The sequence below is a fragment of the Chrysemys picta genome, chromosome 10 (genome assembly GCF_011386835.1).
Source record: "Chrysemys picta bellii isolate R12L10 chromosome 10, ASM1138683v2, whole genome shotgun sequence".
Lineage (NCBI taxonomy): Eukaryota > Metazoa > Chordata > Testudines > Emydidae > Chrysemys > Chrysemys picta.
In genome coordinates, this window is record NC_088800.1 from 53,991,722 (window position 1) to 54,002,553 (window position 10,832).

Consider the following 10,832-nt stretch of genomic DNA (forward strand, 5'->3'; position numbering starts at 1 on the left):
TTGTAGGACTAGCCCTGGAAGGGCGACTCCTGTCTCCTGGGACCGCAATCTCCTCCGTGCCAATGATGCTGGCTCCCTGCCTGGCCTTCGCAGCCCCCACGCTGAGGCCTTGCTTTTTGCTGGACTGTGCCCACACCCCAGGGCTTTGCCGCTCCCCAATCCAGCCCCGATCTCCCTGGAGGGGCTTAGGCCCAGCCCCGGCCCTTTCCCAAAGAGCCCGGGAAGCCAGCTCTGTGCCGGGCTCTGCCTTGTTACCTAAGGTCTAACGGACTGAGTGAGCCAGATCCTGCCAGCTTTGCCAGGCTGCACCCTCCTCTCCATGTGGGATCTGGCAGGGCTACGGACACTCCGCTGTGCTGCCAGGCCGGGGCTGGCCATGCTGCCCGTGGCTTTGGCCAGGAGTTTATACCCTCTGCCTGTTGGACCAGCAGGCTCCTCCGGGCACCTCAAACCACCCACCCTCGGGCAGAGCTGCTCGCCGGTTGGCTGACATTCATGTTGTGCTTGGGCCCCAGCCAATGGCATGGTGGTGGTAACCACCGTGGGCAGGGACAGAGCCACCCGGGGGCTGCAAGGCTGGGGAAGGAGAGGGCCGTGGGGAGCTGGGGGTGCCACTGTGGGGTCTGGGCCTCCCAGCCTGGCCTTTCATAGCCGCCAACCTTTCCTGTTCTGTCAACACAATCTCTTCAGCCCGACTGAGCACGGCTCCCAAGCAAGGGCGCAGCCTGCAGCGCCTCCTTCAGGCCAGCCCTGCTCACAATGCACGGGGTTTTAGGGGTCTGACACCCAGGGCAGCAGGTGCCTTGAACACCTCCACAAGTCTACCCCGGAGCGCTTGCACGTGCCTCATGCTGCTGAATCGGGGTCTTCTTTCAGGCTGCGGGGAGCAAGGGCCGGAGGCTGGAATGACCGCGGCACAACGTACACCAAGTGCCTTCTCTGTGTCAGGCTGTCGCCCCGGCTGCCCCTGGCTCGCTGGCACCTGTCGATCCAGTGCAGGGGCCTGGCCTGGGATTGTTCTTCAGTTCAGATCTGAAGGCGGAGTCTCACTTGTTCTGTTTCCCATCGGGCAGACGTTCAAAGCACAAGCCTCCCCAAGAGGGGCACCACACCCTGGCCTCGAGGGCTGCCTGTCCGGAGGGTGGGCAGGAGTCGCTGGTGGGTAGCCTTGGCAGAGAGCAGGGATGGAACAGGCCTGGAGCTCAGCACTGCGGTTCAGCTGCACCCCGAGAAATCAGGAACCCAAGGGTGCCCGGCCTGTGTGGCACTTCCAGCCCACACCCGGGCCCAGCCCCACTGGAGCTGCCACTGCAACCCCACTGCCACGCCTCCAGAGCCTCCCCTCTACCCCAGGCTGGGCTTGGGGCACAGGCTGCTGTTGCAGGTGGGCATTGTCCCCTTGGTTTCAACTCAGACTCACATCCCAGGCACTATTGCTGATTTCCCTCTGACCCTGGCGTTTAGTGCAGCTCGGGCGGGCGGTACCCGGAGATACTTGCCCTGCTTCTTGAGGGTACCCAGTCTGGACACCTCCAGGCTCTAGGGCTGCCAGGCTGGTATCCTTCCCCAGCATTACATTCACTCTGCGCAATATTTCACCAGCAGTGTGAGCCTTTAGCTCACCTAGGCGGTGTCTAGCAGAGAGCGTGTGATGTCGCCCGGTATGTGACCTGCCTGGGCGGTGGGAGAATGTTCTCTTGGGGGGAGAGAGCAGAGCTGGAGCCAGAGAGCTGAGCTACCCCGAGCCAAGGCCCACAGCTGTCCAGCCCTTCCTGGAGGGCCTGGCACCGCGAGGGGCACTGCCTTGCCAACAAGCCCAAGTGCCAGATCAGGGCCGGGGCTGTGCTTTGTACGGCACAGGAATCTGGGAGTGGGGACTCAGTGGGTGCCCACTGGAAGAGGACAAATGCCAGCAACGCAGCGGTGGGGAGGGGGCTTCTGAAACGGCGTCGCGAGTTTTAATAAAAAACAGTACTTTAAAAAAACAAATGGAGGTAGCAAATCTATAGTCCCTGAAAGGCAGCGTGGCAGGCAAAGCCTCCTCCTCGGCTGGCTTTCTTCGGGGCTGTGGGGCGACGGATTCTCACACCTGCCTCTTGGCCGGCTGGTGCTGCAGCTCCCGGTCGATGCTGGCCTGTGGCCAACTCCCACTTGCCCGTCACCTAGCTGGCTTTGTGGCCAAGCTCATGGGCTGCGGCTGCTGTCACTGGGAGGGCCAAGCCCATCGCAGGTAGCCAGTGTGGCTTAGATCGCGTGCTGAGCACCACGGGCAGGGAGTCCCTGAGCCGCTGCAGCCGACTGTGCTTTCTCCCCTCAGACCCGGTGCTCCGGTGGGTGAGCCTTAGCGCTCACCACCGCCGTTGTGGCCAATGGAAGGTGCCTCCCAGCCCTCCATTTTCCTTGGTGGGGTACAGGGGTGCAGCAGTGGTACACCCCAGCCCCCGAGCCCAGCGCATTGTCCTGCAGCCAGCAGTTTTCAGTGTCAGGCACCCTCGGCTCCCGCTAAGCGCGTCACTGACGCTCCGGCCTGGCCCGCTTGGAGCCTGCAGGGGCCGTGTTCACAGCTCAGGGCTCCCTGCAGCTTGGGAGATGGCTTCCCCTGGTGCGGGCACTGCCTGGGAGCGGTTGGGAATCGCAGCCATGCTATGCCTGGGCCCAGCTGGGTGAGGCTGTGACCCTGTGGAGGTGACCCAAAACATGGAGAGGATTGAGTTCAGATGCAAGGCCCTGGGGGAAAGGAACTGCCAGTGCCACGGGGTAACTGGCTCCCTGTTGTTCTAGTGAATGCTATTGCACCGGGCATGGGCAGGGGGCTGGCAGCAGGGGCAACCTACCAAAGCCCACCCCACCTTGGCTGATCGTTTGAAGTCTGGTTTTGTTGTGATTTGGAACAAAACCTAAACATGTCGAAATTGGCCATTCAAGGGACTGGAGGTCTGGCTCAGGGGTCGTTCACCTGTCGAGCTGCCCAAGAGCCACGGCTGCCCTGGAGTTACAAGCGTAGGAGCCCTGGGGTCTCCAACTCTGTCGACGTGGCGGGCTGCCCCAGAGCCGGGGTGCCTGCCCAGGGCTTCCAGGCTCGTCTCCCTGCCAAGTGGGCGCGGGTGCTGGCCAGACATCAGACAGGGCTCTGTCAGCACAGATCAAAACAGTCTGATTTTGACAAATGCAAATTCTGACCTAAAATGTTTGTCTGGAATTTTTCCACCTGGCTCCAGTTCAAGCCCAGAGTCCGAGGCGCAAATGTGAAGATGTTTTTAAACTGTGAAATATTGTGAATTATTGTGATATCGTGAGAAAATATCTTTCCAGCCCGGTTTTATGGTTCAGAATAGGTACGGCCACTGTATGGCACACAATGCTCCACCGCACAGGTGTTGTTTATCACACCGGTCAGCTGCCGGCTCCCAGCATGGCACCGTTACAGGCACAGCACACACACACCAAGCTACACGGTGAGTTTGGCAGATCAGTCCTGCCAAGCTGCCAGGCCTCGTCAGTGTTTGAACGGGAGAGCACTAGTGAGAGCGGGCCAAGCCAACCCAGTAAGGGGGCTGCATCTGTTAGCCCTGGATGCAGTGCCCCCACATGGTGCTGTGCCATGTGATGAGATCGCAGCCCGAGGGCTCTGCCCGAGCTAGTGTTGATGCCAGGGCAATCTGCTCACCAGGGCCGGCTCTAGGCACCAGCAAACCAAGCACGTGCTTGGGGTGGCACATTTTCAGGGGCGGCATTCCGGCCATCTTTTTTTGGTTTTGTTTTTTGTTGCTTCGGGCGGCAAAAGCTTAGAGCCGGCCCTGGCAGCAGCAGTGTGTGGTGCACGCAGGGCACCCTGGGGCTGCTATGGTTCATGCTGTGGGGGAGCAGTGCCCGTACCTTGTGGCTGGGCCGAGCAGGAGATATATGTGCTGGGGGCCGCCCTGCGGGGCACAGGGAGCCACCTGCAGGTACTGCAGGGCGGCCGCCCCCCAGTGCCGCAGCCGGGGCTGGGCGAAACAGCCCGAGCTGCCCAGGGACTGCAGCAGGGCAGCCAGAAGCAGAAGCAGCAGCGGGGCCATAGAGGGCGGGGTGCTGCCATGCGGGGCCCGCATCCCGCTCTCCGGGGCTCCACTCCCTCTGGGGCTACCCTGTCCCGGCTCCTCAGCCCCCTGCCGGGGCGGTCCCCCAGCTCTGCCCTCCCGGGTCCGGCCAGTCCTGGAGGTGGGATCCCTGGCTGGAGGGACCCTGGGCTGAGGCGTGGCCCGAAAGCCCCACTGCTTACCCCGACCCTGCCAGCGCCGGACTGGCTGGAGGCAAGGGGGGAGCGGGCAGAGTCAGCACTGGTGGGGGGGAGCCCAGAGCTGGGGCGGCAGAGGGTGTGGGGGGGGGGGAGGAGAGAGCCCAGGGCTGGGGCAGCAGGGGGTGCGGGTAGCAGGGGAGAGAGAGACCAGGCCTGGGATGGCAGGGGGTCCGGGTGGGGGAGGGCACTTGTGGGGGTGTGTGAGAGCCCAGGGCTGGGGTGGGGGCAGCCAAAAATTTTTTTGCTTGGGGCAGCAAAAAACCTAGAGCCAGCCCTGCTGCTCACCAGGGGTGGGTCGTGCCAGGGATGTGGCCAAATGCCAGATCGGCCAGTTCCTGCTGCCCCCGTGTTCTCCCTGCCCCATGGCTGGGCCAAGCCCCGGGGCACACTCGAGGGGCTGCGGGTGCGGAGCGTGGCAGGAGGGGCTGGCAGATCTCGGGCCGGGCCACGACCCAAAGCCCAGACCCAAGCGCTAGAGAAGTGCCGTTGCGCTGCTGCCCCCCAGCGCGGGGGGTGGCTGTGGGTCAAGCCGTGGGGCACGCCCACAGCACGTGGCACGGGGGTGCTGCTGCGCTGGGGCCAAGATGCGGATGAGCGGCCTGGCTCCCGGGACAGGGCACCCCGGCCCCGCTGCAGCCACCCGCCGCCCGCCAGGGGGCGCGCTCCCCTCTCGCGCGGCGCTCGGCACCTGCCGCTCGATGGCCGCGGGGACACTCTGCCCGGCACCGTCTCTATGGCGCCCCCGCGGTGGCCGCTGCCCTTCGCTCCCTGAGCCGGGGCCTGCTGCAGGCCGGAAGCGCCGAGGACATGGTGAGCGGGACCGGGATCGCTCCCCCGAGCCGGGGCTCCCCCAGCCGCGCTCCGTCCTGCGCAGGGCCCGCTGGGGGGGCGGCCCCGGGGTCCCTCTGCCCGGTGCGCGCCGGAGAGTCGGTGCTGCCCCGGGCCCCGCCGCCTGGCACGGGCCGGCCCCCGGGACCCGCAGGGAGCGTTTCACCGACTTGCCCACGGGGCCCCTTGCGGCGCTGGGACAGACCCCGGCTGCCCGCCCGGCGCCCGGCCCAAGCTCCTGCCCGTGCAGGCGGAAAGCGGCTGGGCCGGGGCCGGGGCCGGGGCCGGGATCGAGCCCGGCGCGTCCTGGGTCCATGCAGCTCGGCCGGGGCAGGACCTTCGTGGCTCTGCCAGGCGGCAGCAGCCCTGGGCCGTACAGAACAGCTCCATGGCCCCGGCTGCCGGCCCGTCACCCGGTGACCTCACCCCGGTGTAGACGGCGCTAGGTCAGGGAACAACTCGTCCATCGCCCTAGTACCCCCTGCCCGTGGAAAGCAGCCCTGGGCAGAGCGTGTTTGTGCAGAGGCGTCCCAGGCTGGGGGCTGTTAAAAGCTCCCCTGGCTCAGGAGAGAGGGACCAGGCCAGCGCTTGACCCGCTCTGCCAGACAGAAGGTGTCACCTGCGCGGGCTCCTGCGGTGCCCGCCGTTCACTTGACTCTCTGGCTGCCGCGGCTCATCAGCACCACCGGTGTGAGGGATGAGCCCAGCGCCTGGCATCAGTGTACAGTGGCCTGTCTGGTCGCTTTCACTTCCTAATGCAGGGACATTAGCTGCTCCTCCGTGTCCAGTGCCCACCCTGCGGTGCCCAGGGCCGGGCTGGCCTTGCTCTGCATACAGCCAGCAGGAACATGCAGCTTCCTGGCCACTAGAAGGCACTCGCTGTGTAACAGGAACAACCCGGGCCGCTGGGTGCAAAGGCTGAGGTTACTCTGAATTCAGATGCACTGTCTGGTGAAGTGCCCCCCATCCCCAGTGCAGGGTTTGTCTAGAATCGCACTGTGCGTCGCCAGCTGTGCGGCCTCCCTTCCCTTTTGAAACCAGTGCCCAGTGAGCATTGGGGTCACATCTGGGCTCCCATAGCTAATGATTTAACCAGTCCCAGGGCACTGGCCCCGATCTGTTCCTGGCTCTTCTGGACCATGTTGCGTCACTGGCTGGCTTTTGGCAGGGTGAATGCTTTGAGGGAGGAGAGGGCTTTTAAGCTGACTAGTGCCCGAGTTGTGGGGGGAGAGGGGGAGCCGCTGGATCTTCCTAGTTACCTGATGCCCTTCCTGAACGATGCAAGGTCTGAGGAGTAACCTGGGCACACCCACACAGAAGGCCTCTTCTGTAGACCCCTGTCGGCAGCGGGTATTTGACTGCTTGTGCTTTGTCTGCAGGCCAAGTACCTGGCGCAGATCATCGTGGTGGGGGTGCAGGTAGTGGGCAGGGCCTTCGCTCGGGCACTCCGGCAGGAATTTGCAGGTAAGCACCAGTCACCGTTGCCAGCCTTGTCTCTTCCACCCAAGGGGGGTAGCTATGGAAAGCTGGTGTTGTCCTTGAGGGTGACCCCTGGCCTTGGCTCTGGTTTAGTGTCTTTGTTTTGCATGTTAGAGGGCTGCTGGTGGGAGCGGGGCACCGGGCCTGTGCTGCTGGGGGAAGGCAGCCTGGATTGGCACCATTGCTTGTGGTAACTGCTCAGTAACGTGCGTTAGTGTTAGCGGGTAACCTTCACAGACCTAGGTTAGTAACACGAGCTGCTGCCAGACAGGGAGCAGGGATGGGGACCTGGGCTGGGATTCCAGTCTCTGGAGACCCCAGATTTGCTGTCAGAGTTGGCCTCTGCAGCCCGGGGAGCAGTGCCCCCAAGTCTGGCCCCAAGTGTTTCCTGGGGGCCCTGCTCGGTGGCTGACTGGGCCAGGCTTACTGTGGCCCCGGTGGGGACAGTTCTGAGTGCTGTACAGAGAGCAGGGGGATCCTCTGGGAGGGAGGGCAGGATCATCCCCATTGCCCCACACAGCCTGAGACAGACTGGAATTGAACCCAGGCATCCTTGGCTCATGTTGCCACCCCCTGCCCTCACCCCCCCCCCCATTTCCTTATGTCCATAGAGGTCCTGTGGCACTTCCCTTTGCATGTTCAATAGCCCCAGGCAAGCTCTCCTGTGAGCGCAGTGGCCAGGTGGGCCGGGGAGAGTGGGCTGTGATTGGAGGAGTGACCAGCTCTGGGGTCTCTCTGAACAGCCAGCCGAGCAGCGGCCGATGCGCGGGGACGCGCCGGGCCCCAGTCTGCTGCAGCCACCAGCATCTCGGGGATCAGCCTTCAGGAGGCCCAGCAGATCCTCAACATCTCCAAGCTCAGCCCGGAGGAAATTCAGAAGGTAAAGCTGCGGCTCGGAACGGGATGGTCCAGCAGGCAGGTCTGCATAGCAGCAGGTTGCTGAAAGCCCAGCCCCTTTTCCCCAGCTGCTGCAGCCTGGTGTTCTCGCTCTGGCAGGAGATGGCTGGGTGGTGGCGTGTTTTGCTCCAGGGAGTGTGAGTATGGGTAGCCAGTTGGGGCTGGGCACCTCTGTTCTCAGTGCAGCAGCTTCCTTCAGCAGGCCTGTTACCAATGGTGCATTGAAGCATTCGCACCTTCCTCTCTGCCCCGGGACCCTTCTTGGCTTGCACTGTAATCAGGGCTTTCCAGTGCTGCAGGAGGGAGAGAGGCTCTGGGCTGAAGTGCTTGGACTCAACCCCCCATGACAGCCACCCAGTGAATTTGCATGCCCTTGCTGGCCAAGTGTCAGTGAGTGAGGGTAGCTGCTCCCTCTGCCTCAGGGCACGGGCACTGCCATGGCTGTCCCCTGGAGGGACCTGTCACTATGACTTAGAACAGCCAGCTGGCAGCGCGCTGAAATGCAGAGCGAGGGGCAGCCGGAAGAGGCAGCTCACGGTTGGCTTGTTTCCTTTGGCAGAACTACGATCACTTATTCAAGGTGAATGACAAGTCAGTGGGGGGATCGTTTTACCTGCAGTCTAAGGTAAGCAGGGAGTTGGATGGGTCTGGGCATCCGTCCTGCTCTGTGCCAGGCTATTGGGCTGGCCTCGCAGGTTCAGGAGCCGGCTGGCTGTCTTGGGAGCTGGCACTTGGGGCTGGAGGCGCTAAGGCTGTCATCGCTGTTTGTGGCGCTCTAATTACCCCTCTGAGCAGAAGCAGATCTTTTCCGGGGTCTTTGCCAGGGTGAACGTCCTGCTGGCAGTGCCCTCTGGGTGTTTCCATCCCCACACCCGCCCACATGCCCCCACACCTCTCTGGGCCCCTGTCACACGGGCTGGACCCTGGGTGTTTCCGATGGCAGCATGTTGGACCCTGAGAAAGGCTGAGTTCCCTGGGGTCTGGCACAGCGTCCGTTTGCCATCCTGTGCTCTCCGGGGCATGTGGATGGAGGGGGCAAACTGCCCTGGGCTGCAGCGTCTTTCTCAGGCCCCTCTGCTGCTGCATGGTGGGGCCTGGCCTGGAGCCACTATCAGCAGCCCCCTCATGCCAGTCACCAGTGTTCCCTCTAATGTTTTACATCCATGTGCGGAATGAATTTTGTTATGTGCATCAATATGGAGATGTGTGACACCTCACCTTCGTATTGGTGCACATAACAAAATTCATGTGGTGGGGGTGGGGCCGAGGGGTTCAGAGTGTGTGAGGGGACTCACGGCTGGGGAAGAGAGTTGCAGTGTGTGGGGTGAGGGCTCTGGTTGGGGGTGCAGGCTCTGGGGTGGGGTTGGGGATGAGGGGTTTGGGGTGTGGGAGGGGGCTCAGGGCTGGGGCAGAGGCAGAAGGTTGGGGTGCGGGGGGGGTGGGCTCTGGGGTGGGGTCAGGGATGATGGGTTTGGGGTGCAGGCTTCCCTGGGGCTGCGGTGGGGAGAGATGACTCCCCCCAGCCCTCTCTCGCTGCAGCAGCTTGGTGCTAGGGGAGAGGCATCTTTCCCCAGCCGCAGCAGCTCTGGCGGGGCTGGGCTGGGCTGGGCTGAGGGAGGGGCTCCTCCCCAGGCCAAGGCAGGTCCACACTGGGGCCGGGCTAAGGGAGAGGTTCCTCTCTCCCAGCCGAGGCAGATCTGTGCTGGGGCTGGGCCAAGGGAGGGGCTCCCCTCCCCCGGCCGCAACACGTCCGTGCTGGGGCCAGCCGGGAGGGGCGCCTCTCCTCGCCTGAGCCCCTGCGCAGGGCTTAATAGGCAGCTGCGCAGCTTAGAGGGAACTTAGCCAGTCATGCTGTTGGTTTCTGCTGCCTCCTCCTGGCTGCCTGGTGAAGTGCAGCCATGTCCCTTGGCTATCCTGGGCCTGAGGCCCGGCCCGGGTATGGCGGACTGGGTGGTAGGTGAGACTCATTGGAGACACTGTCCCGCAGGTGGTGAGAGCCAAGGAGCGGCTGGACGAAGAGCTCCGAATCGAGGCCCAGAGACAGAGTGAAAGAGAACAGGGGCAGAAGCCAGAGACGTAACTACCCTCCATGCCCTCTTCTCAGCCCCTCTAAATTATAGCCAGCCAATAAATCCCCTCTCTGCAGCTTCCTCTGTGTGGTTTGGATTCAGGAGATTCCGTGGGAGAGATGGGGGGGTCATGGCCTGGCCCATTGCTTGCGGGCAGCTGTATCCACTACCGAATGGCCAGGGGCCTCCCATAATGCACTAGGACAAGTGGGCGGTGAGGTAGATGGAGGAGGAGCATTCCTTCCTGGACCATTCTCCCTGAAACATGGCGTCCAATTGCCCCCACCCACTGCAGAGCCAGAAATGCCTGGTGCTACATGCAGCCAGTTGGCTGCCCCCTGGGAGCCCCGTGCTTTAGAACAGGGGTGAGCAAACTACAGCCCGCGGGCCGCGTCCAACCCATCAGACCTTTTAATCTGGTGCTTGAGTTCCTGCCAGGGAGCAGGGCCAAGGGCTTGCTCCGCTCCGTGTTGCTCCCAAAAGCAGCAGCATGTCCTCCATCTCCTACACGTAGGGGCAGCCAGGGTGCTCCACACGCCACCCCCGCCCCAAGCACTGGCTCTGCAGCTCCCATTGGCTGGGAACCCAGAGCCGGCGCTGCATCTCTGCGTAGGAGCCGGAGGGGGGACATGCCGTTGGTTCCGGGAACTATTTGAAGTAAGCGCCGTCAGGACCCTGCACCCCTGACCTCCTCCCACGCCCCAGCCCTATGCCCCAGCCCTGATCCCCCTCCCACCCTCCAAACCCCTCAGTCCTAGCCCAGAGCACCCTCCTGTACTCCAAATCCCTCATCCCCAGCCCCACCACAGAGCCTGCACCCCTGCCCCAGCCTGCAGCTCCCTGCACCCTGAAGCCCTCATTTCTGGCCCCACCCCAGAGTCCTCACCCCCTCCTGCACCCCAACCCCCAATTTTGTGAGCATTCATGGCCCACCATACAATTTCCATAACCATATGTGGCCCTTGGGCCAAAAAGTTTGCCCACCCCTGCTCTAGAAACAGGGTTTCCGTGTGCCCCTGACTCAGTGTGATGGGGGCTAGACGCTTTCCACTGCACCCACCATCGCAGGGACGTATCTGCCCTTCCACTCCCTGGCCAGGTCCTTCAGCGGCCTCAGGACGGTGTCTGCTGGGGAGGAAGACTCAGACAACATGGGCGGAGAACTGGTAGGACGTGGGGAAGCTGCCGTGCGAGGAGACCCGCTGCTGGGCCCCCGGGAGTCAGTGTGAGCCCACCCTACCTGACTGGACCCCTGTACACCCAGCTCTCCCTGGGGGCGA

The 10,832-nt window shown here is 63.3% G+C and overlaps 2 protein-coding genes across 3 annotated transcripts in view; both read left to right on the forward strand.

Annotated features, from left to right (window-relative positions):
• Positions 1 to 1,989, forward strand: part of CORO7 (coronin 7) — a 171,910-nt gene extending 169,921 nt beyond the window's left edge. For both annotated transcript variants that reach the window (XM_005306167.5, XM_042854121.2), the window contains one exon: positions 7 to 1,989. In XM_005306167.5, coding sequence (XP_005306224.2) covers positions 7 to 12 — 6 coding nt within the window. In that variant the 3' untranslated portion in view covers positions 13 to 1,989. The remainder of the gene's footprint in view (positions 1 to 6) is intronic.
• A 2,943-nt stretch (positions 1,990 to 4,932) lies between these two features.
• On the forward strand, positions 4,933 to 9,628 carry PAM16 (presequence translocase associated motor 16). The gene is made up of 5 exons (XM_005306168.4): positions 4,933 to 5,089; positions 6,487 to 6,571; positions 7,330 to 7,466; positions 8,043 to 8,108; positions 9,471 to 9,628. The coding sequence occupies exons 1-5, from the start codon at positions 5,087 to 5,089 to the stop codon at positions 9,561 to 9,563; spliced, it is 384 nt and encodes a 127-aa protein (XP_005306225.1). The 5' UTR covers positions 4,933 to 5,086; the 3' UTR covers positions 9,564 to 9,628.
• Positions 9,629 to 10,832: the final 1,204 nt, after the last annotated feature.